Source organism: Cucumis melo, chromosome 7 (assembly GCF_025177605.1).
Source record: "Cucumis melo cultivar AY chromosome 7, USDA_Cmelo_AY_1.0, whole genome shotgun sequence".
NCBI classification, from domain to species: Eukaryota; Viridiplantae; Streptophyta; class Magnoliopsida; order Cucurbitales; family Cucurbitaceae; genus Cucumis; species Cucumis melo.
The window spans coordinates 27,218,372-27,244,690 of NC_066863.1; the positions used below are offsets into that span (position 1 = coordinate 27,218,372).

The 26,319-nt window shown below is 31.1% G+C and overlaps 3 protein-coding genes across 5 annotated transcripts; 2 read left to right on the forward strand and 1 right to left on the reverse strand.

Annotated features, from left to right (window-relative positions):
- Positions 1-229: 229 nt before the first annotated feature.
- LOC103494528 (putative disease resistance protein RGA3) lies at positions 230-3,829 on the reverse strand. The gene has a single exon (XM_008455744.3). The coding sequence runs from the start codon at positions 3,653-3,655 to the stop codon at positions 428-430; it is 3,228 nt and encodes a 1,075-aa protein (XP_008453966.2). The 5' UTR covers positions 3,656-3,829; the 3' UTR covers positions 230-427.
- A 288-nt stretch (positions 3,830-4,117) lies between these two features.
- LOC103494529 (protein WHAT'S THIS FACTOR 1, chloroplastic) lies at positions 4,118-7,569 on the forward strand. Of its 2 annotated transcripts, none has more exons than XM_008455745.3 (2): positions 4,118-4,421; positions 5,422-7,569. In XM_008455745.3, exon 2 carries the CDS (start codon positions 5,605-5,607, stop codon positions 7,054-7,056), a length of 1,452 nt encoding a protein of 483 aa, XP_008453967.1. In that variant the 5' UTR covers positions 4,118-4,421; positions 5,422-5,604; the 3' UTR covers positions 7,057-7,569. The 2 variants fall into 2 exon arrangements, with proteins under 2 accessions (XP_008453967.1, XP_016901446.1); XM_017045957.2 differs by lacking the exon at positions 4,118-4,421 and adding an exon at positions 4,555-4,957.
- Positions 7,570-12,591: 5,022 nt separating this feature from the next.
- LOC103494531 (uncharacterized WD repeat-containing protein C2A9.03-like) lies at positions 12,592-18,425 on the forward strand. 2 transcript variants are annotated; one of them, XM_008455747.3, is made up of 10 exons: positions 12,592-13,011; positions 13,617-13,764; positions 13,880-14,047; positions 14,174-14,260; positions 14,779-14,913; positions 15,415-15,525; positions 16,074-16,165; positions 16,248-16,353; positions 16,651-16,737; positions 17,833-18,425. In XM_008455747.3, exons 2-10 carry the CDS (start codon positions 13,648-13,650, stop codon positions 18,244-18,246), a joined length of 1,317 nt encoding a protein of 438 aa, XP_008453969.1. In that variant the 5' UTR covers positions 12,592-13,011; positions 13,617-13,647; the 3' UTR covers positions 18,247-18,425. The 2 variants fall into 2 exon arrangements, with proteins under 2 accessions (XP_008453969.1, XP_008453970.1); XM_008455748.3 differs by having other exon boundaries at positions 12,847-13,108.
- The last annotated feature ends 7,894 nt before the right edge of the window (positions 18,426-26,319 follow it).

Consider the following 26,319-nt stretch of genomic DNA (forward strand, 5'->3'; position numbering starts at 1 on the left):
CATTCCAAAGTCGACAAGGTTCAGGAAGAGCTCGTCGAGAAGTTTGGTGACATGCCATTGTATGTAAAAGTATTAGAATGAACAATGAAATTAGACCAGAATGAGAATATATTCCATTATATAATGAAAATCTTGTTTTATCCACAATAAATTAACTGCAGATCACTACCATCATCGTCGTTGAAACAAGTGTTTTGCTGCTCGTTCAAATTTTCATCAAGACTATAAGTTCAAGTGTTCAAATGTGAATAGCACTAAAGGTTTATACAAAGTAACAAAGAGAGATGTTGAACATAGTCATTGTCTTTTATTTTCTTTTCTTTTCCATAGAAATTATTAGGATTGTTTTGATTTATTCAAAGTAAAGGACCAAAATATATCTTTTAACCTATAATTTAACTAAAAAAACCTATGTGAAGATTGGAATTTAACTAATGGTAGGTACAAGGGAAATGTTTACCCGCTCAAAGTCTCCTCCATCAAGCTTGAGTTGCGGACATCCATAAACTCGTAGACTCGTTAATCTGGTAAGTTTTGATATAGCTTCCTTCGACGGCATGTTTTTCAAGTTTACACAATTGTAAAGCTTCAATATTTCCAAAGACGTAAAGTTCCCGAACCATTCTGGTAGGGCTTCAATGCCACTAAAATGTGAAAGATGCAGTGATCTCAAAGATGTGAGTTGCTCAAGTTGGTGAGGAAGTTGTATTGCACCACTTCCCTCCAAGTCAACCAACACAAGATTTTCGAGTGAACCGAGATGTACGAGAGGACTCCAATCGTAACCTTGCAAGTAACCATGGACACTCAAGCTTCTCAACTTACAAACCTGCGCTAAACCGTCTGGCAGCTTTCGAAACTCGGTTATGCTTAAAGAAGTTAAATTCTGCATATTCCGCAAGCTTGGAGGGTAATTCAAGTTAGAACAGTTGCTTATCCACATGTTTTCAAGGGAGCTGCAGAATTCTAAGCCATTCGGTTGTTTTTGCAAACTTTCACATCCCAAAATCTTTAGAGATCGAAGCTTTGCCGAAAGTTGAAAGCTTGGAAATGAACTCTCATGATGATATGCAAAAAGGTTTGGAATGCTCGTCAATCTTGGACAACAAACAATGTTCAAGCTTTCAAGATTGGAAAAGATTGTGCCATTTGATACAACCATTATTTCTTCCCAATTCTCTAGATTGATCATTTCACAGATATGAAATGTTTTCAATGTCGGGAATAAAATCCTCTTCTCACGGTAATTCCCATAAAATTCTTCTCCAATACTTCTTACACTACATAAACAACGAAGTTCAAGTACTTCAAGCTTTGATAACTGCCCGAGTGTTGGTAAAGTTTCACAGATTTCACATTCGTGTAGATATATCTCGACTAAATTTTCAACAAAAATAACATTTGGCAGAAGTTTACCTAAAAAGTTTCGAATTCGCAAAGCTTGAAGATTTTTATGCGGTTGAAGTCCTTCTAACACGTTCAAATCATTGTAGTTGCTTCCTTCCGATCTTTCACTTCTCAAAGTCCAATAAAAATACAGAAATGAAATATTCCCCTTCTCCACCAAATTTGCAGCCATGGCTTCCATTTTACTTTTCACTCGCTCAAGACATAAAAGGTTTAAATTACCTTTAAGATTTCTCAAAGATCTGAGCTCTTCTATCTTACATCCATCATCAAACCCAACTACAAAACCAGACAACGTTTGGAGTTGAATCAATTTACCCAAATGTTGAGGCATTTGTTTAGTATTACAAGGATCAGAGAAAAATTCTAAATGTCTTAAACTAACCAACTTCCTCAAATTTTTTGGAAGGTCGTTAAAAAATCTTGAAAGCTTCAATGTTTGCAAATTATAAAGCAGAACAACGGAATCTGGTAGCTCCCTTATGGTAGAATATGAAATGTCAAGATACCTCAAATGCTTCAACTTAGCAATTGAATTTGGTAACTTACATATAAACCACGAATGTGCAATTAAAACCCGCAAGTGGATAAAGTCTGTGACCTTATTGTGAAACACATGACTATCAAATGTCAACATGTGCAACTTTCTAGAATGATTTTCATTACAATCTGGTGTTTTTAGTTCTCCATCCAACAAATCTGAAGGATCCCATTTCAATCCTTGAGAATTTGAAATAGCACATGCAACATCATGTATAAGATCATGCATCTTACAGAATATAATTCTCCCTCTATTATCCTTGACAATATCTTGAAACAAGAAGCGAGATAACAAAACATTGAAGTACTTCTCACCAATATCCTCCATCATTTCATCACTTCCCAAAGAGGGTTGAATAAATCCTTGTGCTATCCACATCTGGATAAGGGCTTCTCTTCTGAACTTGAAGTCTTTTGGAAAATTGGAACAGTAAGCAAAACATTGTTTCAACGATGACAATGGTAGGCGATCTACAGTTAACTTTATCGTGGATACAACATGGTTTTCATCTTGCAATTGAAGTCTCATTAGATTCTCCAAAGATTTCTGCAATCCCTCATGATTCTCGTCAAATTTAACAATTCCTCCCATCACTTTTACAGCCAATGGTATGCCACCAAATCTTTTAACGAGCTCTTTCTGAACAATATCCAATTCAGGAATTCCTAGCAATTCATTTCCAAATGCATATTTCTTAAATAAAGACCAACAATGGTCATCAGATAGTTTCGTCAAGTGATATCTAGAATGTGTCTCCATGATTTCAGCAACTCTGTCACTCCTAGTAGTCACAACAACAACATTTCCAGATCTTTGGCTAATCTTTAACAAACAACCTTTCAACTCATTCCAAAGGATAGGATTCTCATTCCAAACATCATCAAGAACTAGAAAATACTTTTTGTCATTCAACAACTTCTGTAGCTCTTGAAGTAAGGCCTCTTTACTATCTAAGCCACCAAAATTAGAATTAAGAGTTTCCAAAATTGCTCTTAGGATCTTCTTGATAAGAAAAGGTTCTGAAACACACACCCATACAGTTCTATCAAAATTCCCCTTTATCAATTCATGATTGAATATTACCTTAGCCAAAGCTGTTTTTCCTAATCCCCCCATACCAACAATTGGCAAAACAGACAACCCCTCCCTATAGCTAAGATCGACAGATACATTCACGATCTCCAAAACTTCAGTTTCTCTTCCAATAACTCCATGCTCATCAAGAAACGAATCTGTCTCTTGAATTTGGCTAAAATCAGGTTCAGTTTGTTTAGATAATATAGCAACAAGCCCCACAGTACTAGCAGCAGAATAATGTTTTTCCAACATCTTAGCAATGTTCTTGATTTTATTGGCCATCTTGAGACGAAAAACAAGAGGGGTTTTGGAGAAAGAAATGAAATTACTTACTATCGCCTCTTTTTGGGATTCAACCTTGCGGCGAAGATCTTCGTAAGCGAGCTCATCGAGTAGAACATCGACTTCGAAAACAATAGCTTCAAGCTTCTCTACCCATAGCTTCACAGCTTGATGCTCTGCCTTAATTCTGTCGACATCACGAAGAATGGCTTCCACCATAAGTAGGGAGTCTCTGAGGTTTGAGAGCTCATTGTTGAAACCCCATGCCAGGCCGATCTGTTCTGCTGCGAGCTTCACTGTCTTCTTCAACAGTTCTTGAGCTGCGAAAGTCCAAAGGAATTCCGCCATGTTCAAGCTTTTGGTTTACAGAGAAGAATGGAGTGATTGCTTCCTACTTTGCTTTCTCACCATTCCCACTCCAATACGTTAAATTTGATGACTTTTGGTCGATCATAATAACAATCCAACGTTTTAAGACTTTTGGTCAATCATAAATTTAGAGAGTTAGATTTGAAGTTATTGTACGTAGGAATAAAGTAGATTTTTCTTATCAGAAATACAATCATATCTTTTAACTTCGAGTAATCCTATGTTGGATGGTCTTTTGAAAATTTCCTAAGATTGAATCGTATTAGTTAGGAGTCGTAAGGATAGTTGAAAAAGATCCAAAAATTAAAAATCACTGTTTAAATGTGTAAAGGCTTCTTCCAATGTTCGACCATTGAAATAAATGAATGGACGATTTTAGAAAGAAATTTTATCTAATAATACCAATTGAGTCATTTATCAAAAGTTAAGTCCGCAGTACCCAAAATTTTATGCATAAATATTTCTCCCAATGATTATGGTTGAAAGTGCACGTTTTTACTATTTTGTCCCTATAATTTTTGTAATATCATAAATTCATCTTTTTTTTTTCTTTTTATGATTTGAATTTGTAGGCTTCGAATGAATCCAATGATTTTTAAAATAAAATTGAAATAAATAAATAAATAATAAAAAATTGTAACCCTTCATTCTTCAATAACTCCTTGACACCTCCTCTATTGCTATCGAGTCGGGTCTCAGCTCCTTCCTTACAAACCGCTCTTCAGTTCTTCGCAACTTTCAACAGGTTCGTCGATGTTCATTATCTTTTACATTACTTCTCATTTACAATCTCATGCTATGCTACTTTGCGTTTTAAACTTTGTTTACGGTGCGGATTTGTGAGACTATATGCATGCCATGCCACTAAATCGAATCAATTCATCTTGTAGCTGTGTCTAAAATCATTTACTTCGCTAGATTTATGTTAGGAGATGGATACTAAAAGTGGGTTTGTTTCACTTTTTCTTTTTCTTCTTTTAAATTAATTGTTGTGCTTGCCTGAGAGGTGTTTGATGTTTGGATCGAGAATAATGGTGTTAGTGCTTGAGGAAATCGGCGTTTGGTTTTGTGAATTTTAGAATACCAACAGTTATGGAAAGAAAGTGAACAGTGTGGAATAGGAAGTGGGTTTGCATTATATTTACGTTAATAGGGAAGGAAATTGATTGCTGTGGTTGGGATTTGCTAATTTGCTATCGTGATTTAATCTAACCCCAGGGAAAAGGGCAAAAGAAAACGAGATAAAATGGAGTAATGATTTGATCACTGAACTTTTCTGAGGTCGACACTTTTACTTTGTTCTATGGTTTACTCTTATTACCCATGTAACTGAAAAGAAGTTTTCTAAGAGAAAGATATCTGAAGAGATTTCCTCCTCATATCATACTCTTTAAAAACCTGAAATTTTGAAGTCCTAAGAAGAATCTGTAGACGAAAAAGAAGTCTTGGTTTTACTATTTTCTGTTTACTCTCTCCCATGACGCCCAACAATTTCTTTCATTTATTTGCCATATAGTTCATTATGAATTCAAGAAGATGAAAATTTTAGGCATTCTATTGTGAATATTCTGCTTTTGTTTATTTACATTTCAGTATTTTACTATCGAAATGATTTTCTGGACTCTGCTGCACGTTGATATTTTTTCTATTCAGAATTTTCACTTTGTACAAGTCTATAAAGTATAAATACCGTGGGACCATAAACTGTACTGAAATGTTAACTAAATGCAATTTATGTTCTGCAGGTGGTAAACAACCTGAAGATAATTGCTTGCAGTTTAATCTGTTGTGCCAGACAGTAGCATCCCCCATCTGATGCTTTTGAGTCAGAGTTGGAAGAAGGATATGTATCATCTTCTTTAGATTAATTTGATGAATCTGTTTACCTATTGTAATCTAAAAGGCCTTCCATTTATACAAAACTGAAAATGGCTTTATCTTCTCATTTCTTGACCCCTGCGGATTGGCATGCATCCCTTAGTTCAAACCTCCTCAGCGGCAGTCCTTTGTGGTTGCATTCCAAAGTCGACTTGAAGTGTCAAAGAAAAGAAAATTTCATAACTCATTATACTTTGACTCCTTGTTCCTCTATCAAGATTGTTCGCAGTCGTTCATTAGATCGGCATGCTGTAAAACATAACAAAACTCGATTTGTGCAAAAGCTGATAATCCTACTGCTATCTAAACCAAAGCATTATATACCACTACACATTCTTTCCAAATGCCGTGGCTATCTTTCCCTTCCCAGACCCCGCTCTCTCCTTTCAATGATTCATCGTTATCCTTCCATTTTTGAACTTTTTTCAATCCCATATCCACCCACACCACTCAATGCAACAAAGCTTTACCCTCAACTTTGTGTCCGTCTAACCGCAGCAGCAGCATCTATTGCTAAACAGGACTCTGATCTCAAATTGGTAATTTCAAACACATTGGCTGAAAAGCTTCAGAAATTACTTATGCTTTCTTCACACCACAGGATTCTTTTATCAAAGCTGGTTCACCTTGCTCCCGATCTAAGTATGCCTCCAAATTTTAGGTCCCGTCTCTGTAATGATTATCCAGAAAAATTTAGGACTGTTGATACCTCATATGGCCGTGCACTGGAGCTTGTCTCCTGGGACCCCGAGTTGGCAAAGCCTTTACCTTGCATTCAAGTGCCTTCACGTGAGCTAATAGTGGATAGGCCGTTAAAATTCAACTTGTTGAGACTAAGAAAGGGGCTGAATTTGAAAAGAACCCACCAGGAATTTCTAATTAAGTTCAGGGATTTGCCAGATGTTTGCCCTTACAAAACTCCAGCGAGTGAGTTGGCCAAGGAGTCTCTCGAGTCAGAGAAACGAGCTTGTGCTGTGGTGCGAGAAGTATTGGGGATGATGATTGAGAAGAGGACTTTAATAGACCACTTGACACATTTCAGAAAAGATTTTGGGCTACCAAATAAACTGAGAGGAATGATTGTGAGGCATCCGGAGTTATTTTATGTGAGTTTGAAGGGTCAGAGAGACTCTGTATTCCTTGTGGAAGGATTTGACGATAAGGGTGCTCTTTTGGAGAAGGATGAGACTTTAGCAATAAAAAATCGATGGATGGCGCTTTTGAAGGAAGGGAAAAGGATGAGACGGGAGAAGAAGAAGGCTCAAATATATGACAGTAAATATGGAAATGATCATGAAAACAATAATCATGATCATGAGATGGAAAATGACTATGATGACAATTATGACGATGGTTTTGAGAGTTTATTTCAGTATGAGGATTTAGATTTTGAAGATGAGAACAGTGGTGTGCCAAGCATTTGGTCGAATGGAGACTTTTGGACTACAAATAACGTAGATATTAGTAATGATACAGATGAAAGTCACATAGAACCTTGGTGATGGTTAATTTAATTTGTTTGGAAGGATCTTCAAAATATTTCTATAATTGATGAAAACAAAGGGCCTCTTCAGAAATCAGAAAAAGAACTTTGTGAATAATGAATATAAAGATTGACCTGGTAAGCTGAAAAAATCTTTAAGTGAAGCCTGATGATCTATAGGAAGGGCTGAAGCTACTGGTTCTAGTCTCATCTATTTGTGCGTGGGCCATTAATCCTCTGCTGATATACCATTATACCATCTCAAGCTGTATAATTCAAACCTGCTTGACCTGTTCTTTTGTCCCCTCAAAATGTACAATTAGTGCTGGACCTTTCTATGAAGTCTAGACGAAACTTCTCCCTAATCAAGGGGGATGCCTGAGATATAACTTCTAACTCCTACTTATGCATACCATTAGATAAATTAAGACAACAAATTTGGGTTAATGAATAATGTAAATATTTGGGTATAGTTTGGTAGCTCATTCTACCTCGTGGGCTTTTGTTGTGAATGTATTCAGAATTTGTTTCCTCTTCTTGTTTATCATTTTAAGAAACGAGAAACAATTATCAAACTTTTCTTAGAAAACCGAAAACATGGAATAAGAAACAGGATTCTCACCAACTAAGCCTTAGAATTTCTCTGTTAAACATGTGCATAATGTTTAAAGTTTCTCCAACTTCTAAAGGTTGGCTTGGTCTACAAGTAGCTCATTTTGGTTATATGATGCAAGCATAATATGTATTTGGCGGAGCATTATGGATGGATCCTTCTAGCTTTGGTTGTGTCCTTAGTATATGCTCCTAAATTAATGAATTGGCTTCTGATGACTACACAGTAACAGATATTCTGTGTGGACAGATACGGGTCAAACATTTTTATCCATTCTTTGATGTTTTACACCTTACACGTTTTGCATGTAACCTTATTTTTCAGTTCTATGCCTAATATATTAATGGTATGCTTATTTTACTGCTATTTTCTGAGATATGTCTAGCTTTTTATACACAGAAGCATTGTTTACGATATTTAGTATACTTTCCAGTTTTGATACAGAAAAATAGAGAACACACAGGTATTGCTAGACATCTTCACTGACCAGACTTTGTTTCTTCTTGATGTTTGTTGGACTATAGTTGTTTGATGAATACACATCAATTATTACAACTCAAAGCCTTTGTTATCTAAAAAGACACACCCACGCCATCTTTCAATCAGCAGAAAGCATACTTGAAATGTGCATATAATGATCTTCGTGCTCCGTGCAGTTGATATGCATGCATTTGTGCTAATCATTTGTGTTCAGTTTTTACTTAGCCGAGTTCGTGGTAACTTTTTTTAGAGGGTTAAATAGTGTTTTAGTTCTTCAAAAGTACTTTAAATCTTAATGGTGATTAGTTATTAGTCAAAATTTATTATGAAGCATGTAAAGACACTTGAGTATTTTCTCAAAAGTAAATGTAGAAGTATTTCACTTTAAAATACTGCTTTTAAAAGTCACCTTAATTTATTTTCATTGTGAAAACAAACTTGTACTAGATATGTGCAATCATGCTCTGTGTTTTGTGCTCTGTGTAATTGATATGCATGCATTTGTGTTCATTATTTCTGCCGAATGTGTATCTTCCGATTGTCTAGGGAAAGTTGATGTTGTCTTAAAACCTCAGAAAGGCTATATTCTTCAGGCTTATGTGGAGGTACATATTCTGTCACCTAGCAATCTGATTTATTCTGAAAAGGCCAACAAAGCATGGCGAAAATTGCTATTACTAAGTTATCTCGAATTATGAGACTCATGAAATAATAATATATCATGTAATCATTTATCAAATGCTATGGAAAAAGCATGTAATAGTGCTGCTCTTGACATTTTCCCAAAGCGTCTGCGTGGACACCATGAGGCGAGTTCGTGCCATGTAGATGAAAACAAAGGAATTGATGAACTATGGAAACATCAGCATAATGACTGTATTGGTTTTAGTTTTCAAATGTTCTTATCAATCATTGCTTTGAGTCCTTTCTCTAAGCATGCATTAGACTTGAAATTACTCAATTTCATCTCCTACTACATTTTTTTTTTTAATTCAGGTATGCTTAGAGCCTCAACCTTAGTTGATGAAGAGGCAAAAGAAGTTTCCTTAAACAAACCCAACCTTTTTGTTGGAAATGATAACCTTTTGGTGAATCTTCCAATAAAAAGTTGTACATAGCAAAATCATATGCATCAAATTGATAGTAAATAAAAACTTGCATAAGCTTTTTAGTGATGCAAAAATTTAAAGTATTGATTATTTATTATTATAGTGAAAATATTGATTAGGTTACCTCAATGTCAAAAAGAAAGAGAGAGGAAAGTGTTATAGTTGCATGTAAAGTGAGAGAATATGATGAGTAGGGAGAGAATGAATTATATTGGGAAGATAACTTATAAATGACACTCTATACCAAAATAAATAAACAATTAAAAAGCATGCTTCCACTACTCTTCTTTGATAATGGCCTTCTAATTTCAAAAGATTTAATTTTTCCACAAATCAAATGATTTTTTTACACATTAATTAAAAATTTCAAACCAATTCTTTCCTTGTGCATGCTTTTCATTAATTTCTAACCTTATTACTCTAATCATTTGTGTTCCCCTTAATTACCTTATTAATTGAATTCCATTCCCCCAAACACTCAAATCCTACCATTTTCTATCTTCTTTCACTTTAATCCTAATTAACCTTGTGTTTTTATTCATTTAATTTTATCTTGATTTAACCTGCACATTTATTTATTAAAGTATTGATCAACTTCTCATTCGTGTTATTTGGTGAAATTAATCTTTATAAGTCTAGGTTTTGAAAATCGCCTTGTGACACATTTAGTAAACCGCACTAACATAGTTGAAAATTAGTTTTATTAGTGATATGAAACAATTTCTGTGAATTTCAATATTGACTTGATAATTGAGTTTGATTATTTATCAATTATTTAAAATATTACGAAAAATAAAGGTGAAAGAATAAGTGTTTTAATATTAATACGAGAATAATGACGTAAGATATATATTATTGATCAAGAGGTAGAGAATCGACTTTCTCACCCCAAATTTGTTCTAATGTATAAAGAGTAAATATTTTAAAAAATAAACTTATGTCAAAGTAAATAGTTTTCTATTTTTTTAAAAAAAGTTATTGTAAATTACAAAATTATTAAAAATATTTACAAAATATAACAAAAATTTTAGATTCTATCTAGGGATAGTTGCGAATATAGCAATTATATTCAAAATAATTAAGTATATAACAACATTTTAAAAAAAATTGCAAATATAGCAAAATCTGTCAAAATCTATCGATATAGGAGTCTATCACCAATAAACCATGTAGTAAATGTTGGTCTATCACTGATAAAACATAAGAGTCTATCACTGATAGACTTTGCTATATTTGCAATTTTTTTAAGATATTGCTACATACTTGATAATTATTCTAAAAATTGATACCTATTATAATTACCTTTCTATCTATGATAGGCAATGACAGACTTCTATTAGTTTCTATCAATATCACTTGGGTATAAGTCTATCGATCACTATTATTAATATAATCTAAATTTTCTTTTTCTATATTTCGGTTTATTTCTCTATATTTAAAAAGATATTTTCAAAATAATTTTTTTTATAAAAGTAAAGATATTTTGATCCATGTCTTTTAATGGAAATAACAATATATTTCTTAAAATTGAGAATGTAATAATACAATTGGTGAAATTTTTTGATAACAAAAATTATTAAAGTGGGAATAATATATGAAGAGATTTGTTAGAATATTGAAAGAATAATAATTGTGTAGGGAGGGAGACATTGCTCCGTCAGCATCCACATCAGCACATGCCTTGTTATTATCACCGACATTGTTTGTCAATAGTAAAGTGGTGATGACACGACAATTTCTTTTCTTTTCTTTTCTTTTCTTTTCTTTTCTTTTCTTAAATAATTTTATAAGATAAGAATAATAGAGTTTCAATTTTTCTTTACAAAAATCTAAATCATTAGTTAAGTTGTGAAATTAGTTCTTGAGAATTAAATTCCACATCTCAAAAGCTCATAAATTTTGAGAATAACTCAATTAAGTTTATTATTGCTTTCTTTTATCCGTGCATCTCTTTCAATTTTTCTTAACAACTTTTTAAAAAACCATCTTAAATTTTGAAAGAAAATTTAAAAAAATTAAGATTGTTTTAATCTTCGTATAGTTTGAGAGTAATTGATTTCATCTTTAGAATTCAAAATCGTACAATGTTATTTTAAAATTTAGAAATATTCAATTAGGGAGTGTTTAGAAGGTGGAATGTAATCATGTTAATTAAAAATCAAATAAATATTGGAATACAATTGAGATCGAAACAAATATAGAATCGTAAAAAGTGAAAACGATGAAAAATAGAGTTTAAATTGATGGTGTGACATTAAAAAATTATAAGGAACAACCAATCCTCGTTCAAATTGTGTTCTCGACTGCTTTACATCTAGGTGAGACAATGGCGTGTGTGCGTTAGAGTTTATATTTAAGTGAAAGATGAAAGACGAAGAAGCAAACAATGAACGCAAATTTGATGAAGACAAAGATAAACAATGAGAGTGGAGGCAAAGCCATGTTTGGCAAATGGTGAATTATGAACGTGAAGGCAGATGATTAGAGAGATTTGAGAATTGAGTTTGCAATCGAAGGTTAAGAAACAAACACCAGCAAATTGAAGACACATATATAACAAGAATTTAAACCAATTTGGTTCGGGCTTGAATTGAAGAATTATATCATGAATATGTAAATCGAATCAAACAGTTAAAATTCTTGAAAATTTCAATCCAACCCAAACATTGGTCTTTGTAGGTTACCAAACTCTCTTGTATGTCTTCATAATGCATGATTTAAAACTTTTTGCATTGTTAATGTGAACAAAATTCAACTATTTCTTTAGTAAATAACTCTTGTAAATAAAATTGTTAAATGTTCAAATCCCATCTCCACGTATTAATATTGAACTAAAAAATTTAAAGTACATATAAGGTAGGTTTTAACTTTTTTCCTAGACTAACGTAAACTTTTAAAAGACATCACATATCCACAACCCAACCTCCTAATCAAATATATTATTTGAAAAGCAATCTTTCCATCTTAAAACTTGAGAGGATGTCATAGTTGGAGAAGCATGAACATGTTTGTTCAACCCTAAAAGAATACGACAAAAACATATCACACTAACAAATTTTCCAACAAAAACAATATCATTAATAAAAGCCTAAATTCAGACAAGGAGAAATCCGTCCCATTTATGAGATCAATGGCCTCTAACGAATCAAAATCAACTTCTAACAACTGGTTGGACCTTCTCCATTCATGTTTGATGACATTCAAACTTTTCAAGATAACCTCAGCTTCTAGATTAATACTTTCCTTTCTTTAGGTAAATTTGCAACCACTCCTTGATAATCATCCGATGCAAGTTTAGAACATGTTTGTCTTATAATTACCATTTGACACAACAACTAAATAATTTTCCGATACATTCAACAATGCAATACTATCATCTTCGAGGATCATTACCTAAAGTTCTTTGACTACCATATATTTGAACAAGGAGATCGAAGACATTTTACTATACAAATGGATAAGTCTCAATACATCAAATATATATTCTTCTAATCTAGAACTTTGACAAATAAATTGAACACATAGCTCATAGCTTTCAAGTTTCAACCTTTATTTAATCAAAAGAAGAAAAAAAAACATTATTTTATCATCTTCTTCATATATTTATTTCATATATTAATATAATAATATGTTCATATAATTTAAAATTCTCGAGAGGTCGGTTTGCGGATTTAGCTTAAAACCCCCCCACCATCGTTATCGTTTCTGGAAATTTTGAGGGAGAAAAAGGAGAAAGGGTAGCAACGAAACGAAGCCATACGGAGTGACAACCGTGTGTTTATTCCCCCTCCTTTTTCTCTTATTTATCCCTTAATTTGTTCTTCAATTTGATTTTTTTATCCCCTTTTCTGTGAATTCCCTTTCACAAGGTTCACTTTAAGTTTCTATTCTGTTTTTCTTTTCTTCTTTTGGTCGTTTATGGAATTTCGTTGATTGATTTCTGTTTCTGTTTGATTACATGCATTTTTTGTTCTGGATTGCGTAGCGTCTTGTTCTCTTTTAGGTTTTTTTATTTTGTGGGTATGATATTTTTTCATTGAATGATTAGTTCTCTGTTTCTTTCTTTCGTAATAATGATTGATAAGAAAAATTAAGAACTGGGTTCGTATAAAATTCGTTCTTGTTCGAATGTGCATCTTGTTTTCTTTTTATATTCATTGGGGGTTTTTGTGGGAATGTTGTAATTTCCTGCTCTTTGGTCTTTTTTTTTTTTATTTTTTTTTTTATGTATGTTGGTGGTGGTTGTTAGCGTATTCGTTTGAATTTTTCTACCTTCTTTTTTTTTCTTACATGTGTTGCTTTGGTTCTGTTTTGATGAAAATGCATTCTCTACACAGAATTTTATTTAATAAGCAAGGTTTATGGGTTTGATCGCAGAGATATATAGATTGGTGAGGAGTGCATCGGCATGTCTTACCAACAGCAAAATATGGATGAATTTGATTACATGGCTGCTGGCCATGAAATGGCTGATGAAATTGATGATGGAGGTGATGGAGAATTGGGTGATGACGAATTTGACATGGTTTGTTTTCTTTGATTTCCAAACTGTTGTTATGGCTCTTTATTGGGCTAATTCTGGTTATTTCATAAATCATGTGTGACCCTTTGATATTAAGATCTTCATAAAACTTTTGCAGCTTACGAAGTCAATAGATACATCATCCGCCCTTGCGAGGAAGGGACTGGACATTCAAGGTATTCCATGGGATAGATTGAACATTAGTCGTGAGAAGTACCGGTTGACAAGGCTTGAACAGTACAAAAATTATGAAAATATTCCTTCATCTGGAGCAGCCGTTGATAAGGTATGAATTGTTATATGATTATCGATGTTTGCTGAAGGTTCAAAAGGTTGAGCAGAGGCTGTCACGGCCTTATGGACATTGGAAATTCTTACACAAGTATTTTAGTAATTGTATTTGTCTTTTTAGGAATGCAAAGCAATAGAGAAAGGAGGGAACTACTATGAGTTCTTTCATAATACAAGACTGGTTAAGCCTACTATCTTGCACTTTCAGGTATTGCAGCTGACAATGTTCAATTCTCTATTCTAATAATTATAATGAATATAAGTTGATACTCTATTTGACATTTTCTATGGACTAGTTAGTTTACTACTTTTCAAAATGCCTTGGTATGAAGTTTCGTATTTGATATTTCACCCGTCTATGCATACGTGTCCTTGGCACCTTCCAGGACCGCTCACATACAGGGTCATAGGATTGGTTGGTTGGTCCGTTCTCTAGGCATTTTTAATTTATTTTTGGTAAATGGTGATTGATTCACAATTGTTCTCAAACGACATATGGACAACTTTTTTTGTGTGTTAAGTGATCTGTTTATCTGCTACATTTTATTGCTGTAATTGTGTCCATATCTGGCAACTGGTCAGGCTGCCCATGATAAAATGAATGGAATTCTGAAGTGAAATCCTCATTTTCAAATAGTTTAGTCGCTGTTGTTGGATTCTGTGCTTGTACCCTCTTCCCGAGTGCTTTTGAGGAAAAATAATTTATTATTTACTTTTGTCTTGCAGCTAAGGAACTTGGTCTGGGCGACTTCAAAACATGATGTCTATTTGATGTCCAACTATTCTGTCATGCATTGGTCATCTTTATCTGGCAACTTATCTGAAATTCTCAATTTTTCTGGGCATATAGCTCCTACAGAGGTTGGTATCACACTTATTCTCATTGATCCATCGTGTTTTAGCAAATGAAAAGATTGTAATGGAAGAGAGTCAGAGACCAGCACAGGCATTGTTCTCTTATCTTTGTACACAAATCTGCCCACCTAGTAACTAAAGCATCATATTACATTACAAATGAGAGTTAGGGTATAAAATGATTAATGTTGTTGTTTAGTCCATTGAAAATAACACTTCCCAGTTTTGACCACAAATCAAGATCCCTTTTAATTCATGTTTTTTCTTTTTGGCTTTGGCTGTTGATGTTGATCGTAAAGAAACATTTGTACCTTTCCAATGATGTATCTGCTACATTGCTCGTGTCTATTTTTCTATGCACTTGTTCTTGCTTATTGTTTCTCAAGCTCTATTTATTTTCTGCTGATGGCTTGGGTTGGGAGTAGGAGTTAAGGTTCAATGTGATTGCTTTCATTTCATAAGTTCCCTATGCCTTCTGTAATTTGTTTTGTTTGCTTGGTCATACAGAAACATGCTGGAAGTTTATTGGAGGGTTTTACACAAACTCAGATTAGCACACTTGCAGTCAAGGAGAATTTTCTTGTTGCAGGTGGATTTCAAGGAGAGCTTACTTGTAAGGTCAGCATGTCGCTTGTTATTTTAATCTTTTTTTTCCCATGCTGGACTTCCAAATTCCCTTAGTTCATGAAAGAAGAACACAGTTCCTGGAGAAGAACACCTTCTGCTTTATTGATAGTGTCTCACATCAAATCAGTTCTATTTTCAACATATCAAAATTCTTTGTTCTATTTTAAATATTTTTATCTTTCATGGTTTGGTCGAATCGTGTAATCTGAGAGAAATGATGTCAATTTTGTATGTGACATTTTGTTATTGTGTCTCACTTCAAATCTGTTTCAATTTCAATATTCAACATTTGCAATCTATCTTAAATGTTTTTAGCTTCCATGGTTTGGTTAACTGAGTGGAGTGGTGTCAATTTGATATTTGCCATTGTTCATTGTTCATTGTGAATTTCTGTCTTATGGAAAAATTCTCTACCATCTGATTCAGTTGAGTTAAAGTTGAAAATTTGAGGCTGACTATTTTTTTTTGGAGGAAATATTCTTTGAATAAGTGGCTTATTTCAGATCGTACTGTCTTAATAACTCTGTTTGTTCCTGCAGCGTCTGGATAAACAAGGAGTAAGCTTCTGTACTCGTACTACACATGACGAGAATGCCATTACAAATGCTGTTGAAATATATGATAGCAGAAGGTATTTTTAGCACTTCAGCTGAGTCTTGTCTTGTTTGGCTGGATTATGTACATGAATTCAGACTGATTAGTTTATTTTGCAGTGGTGAATTACATTTCATGGCAGCAAATAATGATTGCAGCATGAGAGAGTACGACATGGAGAGGTTCCAGCTTTTGAATCACTTCCATTTTCCTTGGCCAGTTAATGTATGTCTCCTTCAGGTTTTACTTGAACGTTTGGGTCTATGTTCCCAATCTGTTCCATTGCATTTTCACCACTAATTTCTTTTATTTCCTGAGCAGATGAATGCTTTGTAACTGTTAGTGCCCTATGCCAGGACTATTCTGTCTGTACAGCTGTAGTAGTGAAAGTTAATTTACAACTATTTCAAATTATTGAATGCAACTATAGATAGCATACTAAAAACAGTCCTTTTGGTTGGGATGAATGGTTTGAGTGTTCAGGGACAATATTTTAATGATTTTTTATTTATGTTGCTGCAGCATACGTCGATGAGTCCAGATCGCAGGCTGATTGTTGTTGTTGGTGATCACACAGATGGATTGATTGTCGATTCACGAAATGGAACGGTAAGGAAGTTTCCTTACCATGCAGATAGATTGAACTGTGTTAGATTATATTCGAATGCAAGTAGGATTTGAATGAGTCAATGTTGTTTGAAGTTCTTGTCTGGCCTCACAATTTGGGCTTAATTCCTTCATCAAGTAATACTTCATGTTTCATAGAAGTCACTGGCATGTTCTTGAGTTATTTCCAAGATATTGCACGTTTCTTTGATTCATTAGCTGCATTCTTGTTACTCGCACAGTAAGTCTGTAACACGTGGTCAAAAGCAAAAATCAGGGAGGAATAGTGTAGATCTTTTGGCGAGATAAAATATAAAATGGGAAAGTAGGGAGGAAGGAACTGCAAAGATGGAAGACAAATGAGGTGGATCAATAATGTACTTTCTTAGTTTTCATGTCACTTGGTAGCATTTAAAGGACCTTTTGAATGATTTTTACTTCTATTTGCCTCAAAAGAAGATCGGAAACAGAAGTTCTACTAATCATGGAAATGATGTTGAATATGACTCTTAGAATTTTGTTTTAATTTTGCATAAGATTCAAGATACCGTCTTAATTTCTTTTAATGCATGGTTTTTTTACATTTATATAATGTTATGAGGGTATAAAAGCTCAAATCACCTCACCCTGTTGGTCAACAAGGGTCATAGGTATAATAAAAGACGTAGAGGAATGTGTTTTGCATGGTGGCCACCTTTCTAGGGTTAAATATTCTACAAGGTCTTTTGCACCCAAATGTTGTCGTTGAGGTGCAAGCAAGCTAGTATGAATTCTCACGGATGCAAAAAATAAAAAAGAAAAAAAAAGAAAAGAAAAGAAGAAAAACATTAACCTTGGTTATTGCTATGCTCTTTCTCTCTTCAAACTGGTTAAACTGCACTGATCATAAGGTCTCTGTATGAATATATCTCTGATTCTTTCCAGAGAGTATAGATAGGAAATTCAGATGATAATTATCATCCTCTTCCCTCATCTTTAAGTAGCCTAGAAGATATTTTAGTATTTTGGTTCATCACACAATTAAGCAAGTTGGTCATGGCATTTAAGCCTTGTAACTCTCAGAGTGACATTCATATGACATTTTGCAATGTGTTTCAGACTATAGGCACAGTTGTTGGGCATCGGGATTACTCTTTTGCATCCGCTTGGCACCCTGATGGTCGTATGTTTGCTACTGGGAACCAAGACAAGACATGCCGAGTATGGGATGTAAGGAACTTCTCAACACCCGTTGCAGTTCTGAAGGGACATATCGGTGCTGCTCGATCGATTCGTTATTCGTCTGACGGTCAGTTCATGGTGGTTGCTGAACCTGCCGATTTTGTACATGTGTACAGCACGAGCACAGATTACAAAAAGAGACAAGAGATCGATTTCTTCGGAGAGATCTCAGGGGTGTCATTGAGTCCAGATGACGAGTCTCTGTACATAGGAATTTGGGATAGGACATATGCAAGCTTACTACAGTATAATAGAAGGCATACCTATGGATATATTGATTCATTCTTGTAGTCACTCTGTAGAAAGAGGTAAAAAGAAAAAAAGTAAAACTGGTTTTGAACAAGATGTCAGGAGCTTGAAAGTAATTCTTGGTTGGAACTGTTTTTGAAGTTGTATATAGATGTAGTTCCTTTTTTTGATTGTATGTTTCTTGTTTATTTGAAAATGAAAAATTTATGGCTTCCAAGTGACTTGACTGTTACTACCTTCTTCTCTTTTAGACATGTATCAGTTATGGAAGTGAATATATTGTTTTATGCAACTTCGAATCTTATCAAATTTTTATTAGTACGTGAGATTAAACTTCTTAGTTCAGGATGGAATATCATACCGTTGAGCTAAACTTGTTTTTTTTTTTTTTTTCATAAGTGCTATCCTACTTTTTCATGTGTCTTGGAATAAAAGCATAGCAGATTGATAAGAGAATATAGAAAAGAGTAAAGTGAAGTAATATCAAAATATTTGGTAATCTGATGAAGTTAGACCGTTACTCTTACTTCTTAATATGAATATCTTGATAGATCTTACTATTTGTGTTTGATTTTGTAAAGTTAATTCATATATTTTTGTAATCAGATTATGAACACATTCATGTGGCTGTTTTCTTGAAGTATTTTATTGTATTAATTTAAGTTAAGATTACTTTGAACATTCATCAGATTCATGTGTTTGTTTAGTTGGATGAAAAACAATTGGAATATGATAAATTAAAGTTGTTTCTCTTCCTCATTAAATTCAACTAAGAGTTGTCACTTTCACATTCACTTTACATTGAAGAAAAAGTTTGATGATGGAATGCATGACCCAAAAAGTCTTAAAAAGTTCTTTTCTTATCACACTTAAATTTCAAAAGCATACAAACAAAATATTACATAAACTAAATGTATTTATATATACAAATCTCCCAATAAACTAAATGCAAAATTAAGTAATGGCAAAGCCATCAAATCTCTCAATTTGTAACTTCAGAAGTCCATCTTATCATCAATCAATTCATATTTTCTAATATTCCTATGCATCTTAGTTGATAATATAAATTTTTTAATTGAGTTATACTTATTTTGATTGGTAAACAAACTTTTAGAAAAAGAACTATATATCTAATACTACAAATCTAACCTTTTTTAACGGTCATGACAAAAAACCATCAAGAAAAATATATTTCTTGATATAACAAAGGTTTATATTTACCTTGATGTGCATGTACATAAAAAGAATTATCTTTCTTGACAAAGAAAAAAAAACTTGAGTTCCACTAAAATTGTAAAATTTATATTTTGTGATTTCGTTGACGATAAAAATATTCAAGAAAAACTTTTATCGATGAGCAATAGACATAAGTAACATTGCATACTAAGTAATCTTCTCGTACAAATCAAAATAAAATTTGCGTGCATGACTGTGAACTGCTATTAGTTGTCGGTTCCATTGCTGCTATTTGTCGTGGACTCTGTTGCTAACCGTTGATTATATTACTGTCACCTAGATCGTTGTCTACAGCTCATACCATGAGTTATATATATAGGACGATATTGTTTGTATAAGATGACTTGATTATTTATTTATTTAATCATGGAAAACTTGCATAACACCGTTTCATAATTTCTCGAATTCAAATTTTATAACTCTAATTGTAGCTATCCTTATAGAATTATATTTGTATTTTGTTCTTTAATATCTATCGTGTTTAAATATTTAAGAAAACAGAAACTTACAATATTAAATTTTATATGAACTAGTCGATCTAAATGTACCAAACTATATATAGCTTCTATTACCAAATTAAGATGGTTGGGTGGAGAAAAATCGGATCCTCTTTGAAAATGAATGGTGAAATGATATAATCCCTTCGTTTATTTCCGAGGATCCAATCAAGAATTAAAGTATCCATAGATGTATACGTAATTAATCCAAAGGTTTGATATCAATATCAATATGTCCATAACATTGAAATCTCCATTTTAACATTAGTTTAGAAGACGATGCACAGATGAATTATAACGTTCCTTATAAGTGCACGAGTCACATCAAATAGGAAGAATCTCTCATCTCTCTCTCAAATTATTGTCCAATCAATTTCTCTCTCTCAACACTCCAATGAAATTCTATATATATCTTATCAAATAGGGGAAGAGGGTAACATGCCACATGGAAACCTTCCATTAAAACCCAAAAACTCCCTTCTCTTCTCTTGTCATATTATTCCCCATTCTTATATTTTACATTAATTCTTTGGATGGTTTTAACCATAACATCTTATTGTTTATGTATAGAGATCTTATCATGTTTATAGTATGTCCTTTTTCTTTTTAAACGAACCAATGATAACGATAATAATATTAAGAAATATACGATCATAAAGATAAACGAATAACACAAACAGTGGAGAATTGATAAAGAAATTTACGCAATTCACTAATGATATGTTACTTGCATTTATAGGTAGAGAAAGAAAACAATTTATTTTTAGAGGAAAAAAATATATCATATTACAATATCAAAGATTCCTCTCAAATTAGAAACTTTATATATATAATGTATTCTTCTAAACCTTAATGTCAAAGTCGTAAATAATATACGTAAAATAAATACAAATACAAATTAGGTTTCCCACCCTCAAACTCGACCAGAGATTTGAATTTAGTTTTGATTTTGGTCTCTAAGCTCAATTTCCAAAATTAACTGACACTTTTATTCCTTAAAATTTTAAAAATGGTATATTAAATCTCGAGAGTTTGAATTTGATTTCTAGTCGGTCCCTACAGTTTGAAACTAGTTCTTAGATAAAGTTGAATTAATTTCATGTTGTACTGTATAGAAACCTAAGGGTTTTTTTTACTATCTGTGACGGTGGAGCATTTGAACCACAGACTTCTTCGACCTTAACTCATACACCGATGCCCAAAGTTATTGTTGGCATAACGAAGTGTTTTTAAATAATATAATTAACTAACAATTGGGTAGTTTTAGTTTTACTTGAAAGAATTTTTTTAATGACATGGAGTGCAAGCAGCCAAAATTCCCCTTGATATTAAATACACTATTTTAGAATCTCCATGTCCATGATTATATTATATAAGACAATGTAACTCTATTATAAAATAATACAAAAAGATTCTTAAATTTTATTTATACATTCATTCATTTGTAAATTATTTTTGTATAAAGATTATTTAAATTTGATTTTGTTTTGAAATTAGCTAATAAGAGTCTAAGACGACATCCTTTTGAAGCTGGATTGCTAGAGTGCGACAAGTCGTTCCATAAAAAACCCATTTTTCAAAATTATTGAACACCTTCAATTATTATTATTTTCTTTCCTTTAAATATTTCATATATTTGTAAATATGTAATGTTTAAATCTTAAGTACATAAATTAGCTCAAGAATTTCAAAGATTTGTTTCCTCTAATTTCTTTTTTTTCTTTTTTCTTTTAAGAAAAAACTTAATATGTGAGCCATGAGGGATCGAATTCAAAATTTTGACTTTTTGGTTGAGAGTCTCTCTTTTGATCGGTTGAATTATATGTTTAGATGAGTATATTTTTCAAATGTTTTGTTATGTCGCGAAAAATTTCAATTTATATCCTAAATTTTGGGGTTCGTGTCAAAACTTTAAACTAATAATTTTATTCATTTGAATTATGAATAACTTTGAGAATTATATCAATTTTAACCCTTAAACTAATAATTGTATTAGTTTAGACCCTAAATTTTTACAGATGTATCAATTTATACCTTGAACTTATATAAACGTACCAACTTAAACCGTTTATTATGTTTTACTTGAACACACTTATAAAAGTCGAATGTTTAAATTGATATATGCATGAAAGTTTGGAGTTTAAATTGACGCATATGAAAGTTTATGGTTTAAATTGATACAACGACTCTCAAGATTCATGGGTATAAATTAATATTCGTCCTTCTAGATATTTGTTTTTTTCTCTAAATTTTGTATTAAATAATATAGTTTCTTTTCTAATTAGTAAAGGGATTAGTTGAATTTGAATATTTACAATCAAGTTCGTAATCATAGATTTTAACACAAATAACTTACTATTCAAAACCTTTACCCAATATCAAACTTTTACTTTAATCTCCCTACTTTACAAAATAAATAATTCCATTCGATCTCTAAAACATTGTTGATTAAGATTTTTTTTGACAACATTAATATTAGATGGATTAGATATTCGTAGCTCAATATCAGATCTCGACACGTAATAACTAAGAAACTTAAACTATATAGTAACGTAGAGAGATGTATGAAAGTTGTTCGAAAAGAAAGAAAAGAAAAAGGGTAAGAAAGAGAGTTGAAGAAAGCAAAGGTTACCCCTATTTTTTGCTGAGTGTTTTGGAAAATTAGAAATGGAAATTAGAGACAAAGACAGCGGTGTATGGAGGGTAAGGGTGGTCCCTTACCACACACAATAAGTACCATTTTAGAAGGAAAAGAAAAAAGAAAAGAAAAAGAGAAGACATAAAGAAAAGGACAAAAGAGTCATTCAGTCATTCCCGTGAACTTTTCTTGGATTTTCCTAACCCTTCCTCTCCTCTCCCTCCTCATGTTCTCTTCTACTCTTTTATTTATTTAGACATTATGTTAATAAATGGTATTTCTAATATACAAAAATAAATTAAAATATTTTCAAATTCTCAATTTTACAATACTTTTTAAATATTTTTCGACGGTTTTGCCATTTATAATAAATTTTTAGTTTTCTTTTATGTTTTTAAGTTAAGTTTCTATTCTGTGTCGAGATTTCAAAATACTATACTTTTATATTTTTAGTTTTAAGTTAGACTTTAATTTAGTTAATAAATTTAAAATGTTGCAATTTTATGCTTAAGGTTCGAGTATTATTTCAATTTAGTTTTTTCAGATTTCAAGAATTTACATTTACTGTCACTCGATCATTGTTGACGTTAATTTCTATTAGATAGTTCCTAAGGTTCTTTAGTGTTAATTAATAAACATTAACGTTAGAAATAAATTATAAATATTTAGTGAAAAATCAAGATTGAAAGTGTTTATATACTTACCGAACCTAAAAAGTTTGTCTAACAAATTTCCAAATTTTCAAATTTGTTTATATTTTTGTATACAATAATCGATTATTAGATATAAATGTAAATTTTATGTTTAGTAAAATTCTAAACTTTTAGTTTGGTGTATAATTTGTATATTTTAAAAGATAGAAACATCTTTAAATATAGCAAAATAAACCAAAAAATATCTAAAAAAAAATAACAAAGATTTAAGATCTATCACCGATAAAAACTAATAGACTTCGATAATACTAATAGACATCGAAAGAAGTATATCAATATCTATCATTAATAAAATCTAGAAATTTTCGATAGTTTTTTCTATTTAATAATCAATAAATTGTATTTCACAAAGGCTAAAAACATTCCTCCATATCCTTTCATTGGACACTCCTAAATTTTGTGTGTTTTTATTCAAATATATGTTGGAAAGTTAATTTGTTCTAAAATAATACAAATATTGGTTTATACTTTCCCCCATTTTTGTCAACTTTAAAGAAACATTTTTATTTTATATCTTTAAAAGTTAGGTTTAGATTCTTATTAATTTGTTCCTTAAATTGTCTTCAAAACAAAAATTATTACTTAAACTTTCTTATTTAATTTGTTTTAATATTCAAACTTTAAACATAGTTTGTTTTAGCAATTGATTTTAGTTTTTTTTTTCCTCATTATTACTCTTTACTTTTAGAATTTCTCTAAAATGTACTTTAAAAGAAACTTTTTTTTTTTTTTTAAATTTTAAATATGCATTGTTTGTAGCATTAAGTTTGATACAAATATTCCCTTGTGAATATCACACATTAACACAACTTTCAATTTATTATATATATTTGTTTCCCTCAAATTGAGTTTCAATACAATAAATAATTCAAATAATGAAAAAAAAAAAACCCTCAAATTTTGAATTAAAAACATAAACATCCCAAATATCTTCCCACTAGACAGCAATTTGATCAACCAAATTGCTGTAATTAACTCATAAACCTTGAGATTAGCACATGTTTATAAGTTTTTTCCAACTCAAATAAATAAAAATTCTATCAAATAATATAATTTTAAGTTATTAATATTAACTAATCGTTTTTCACATAAATAAAACAAAATTGCATAAAAAATTTCACATGCAAAAACTCAAAAATTACATCGAATCCTTATAATTTAATTAAGGGGGGAAAAAAAGAGAGAGGATATAATATGAGATTTAATAACTTAATTGAAATTGAGGGAAATGATGAAACCGTACAATGTAATTTAAGTTATAATATTTAGATAAAGCAAATTGGCATATTTTTAAATGATGAAAAAACAGCAGAATTTAATGCTATAATTAAAAATTAAAAATTTGTGTAAAAATGAGAATTAAAAAAAAAATGGTGTTTGTCCTTTTAAAAAAGAAAAATTGTTAATTGTTAATAAAATATGGTAATGGAATCGAATCCTAAAAACAATATTTAATGAATTTCAAAATCAAGAAAATGGTATCGAGTTATGGGATATAAAATTATTTGTTGTCCCTTTCTTAATTTCTTTATATATATATATATATATATATATATATATATATATATATATATATCCAAGTTGCGATAAAATAATTTAAGTGGTTATATACATGTAGGAAGGTGTAGACTAAATTATACTAAATATATTTAAACTTTAATCTTTGTATAAAAAAAAGATTAGCCTTCAATTTTCAATAAAAAAGATTTAAATATATTTGTACTTTTAAATGAAAATTGGTGATACTATGTTTTGAAAATACTGCTAAACTTCGAAAATTTAGATCATTTGTTACGATGCATTTAAAAATCATCGATGCATTAATTTTTAAAGGTGTATAGACTTTATCAAATGTCAATTTTACAAAATGATGGATTGAATTTTATATATATAAAAGAAGAAAAAAACAATTGATGAATGCTAAATTTACCAAAGTAGCCCCAAATGTATATCAGTAATTGCAATTACATCCTCAAAATTTTAATATTATCAATTTATATACAAGAATCGGTTTTTCTATTATATAATAAAATAAATCTATAAAACATTAAAAAAAAGTATATAATAGATATAAGGAGTCTTTTAAAAAAATATAACAAAACGTCCAAATATTTATACTGTATAAAACAATTTTAAAAACGAAAAAAGTCCACAAGCCCATTATAGAAAATACCAAAAATGTTCCATCAATAATGCATGTAATATATTTAGTTACACGATCGTTTTAAATCAAAATTCTTTATACACGATCGACTAATTTTACGTTGATATAAATATTTTAGTAGTTTGTTATATTTATGAATTTCTCTAAATATAAACCATAGATATCTAAACTTATTTAAAGATATAAAATATTAATTAATTAATTAATTTGAATTTTTTATTTTTATAACTTTTAGATATTGGGAAATCAAGATTTTATTGATATTTTTTTGGATAATCTTTTCTGAAAATTTAGATATGGAATATTTTAAATATTAATCAAAATACAAATTCAAAATAATATTTTTAGTACAAAATTTATCATTGTATTTAAGATATGATATATTTATTTTCAATAAACTTTAGATCTAGTCTGGACTCTATATTACTATTTTGTTATTATTTTATAAAAACTTTTTCTTATTATCTTTGAAAACATATTGTAATGATTTAACTAACTTTAAGAAAATCGTAAGCAATGAATTGGATCCTCAAATTCACGATAATTTAATTACCCACAAAATGATAAAAGAAAAATGAAAATCTAAGCTTATATAGAATTTATAAAGTTATTATGCTTAAGGGTCTAATTATAAAATTTTGATAAATTTGAGAGCTTAGCTTTTAGTTTAAAAGCTTAAGGTATAATGACAACAACCCTATCGTAATTTTATCGTAGTTTTTGCAATTGGTAAAAGAAAATCTAAGAGAAAAACAGAGAAAATTTTGTTGTTTTGTTGAATCAAGATATAAAAAAAGCATAGAGAAAAATGAGGGGGAAAAACTATACTTATGAAAGCATTGAGAGCCTATAAGAGAGGCCTAGTTT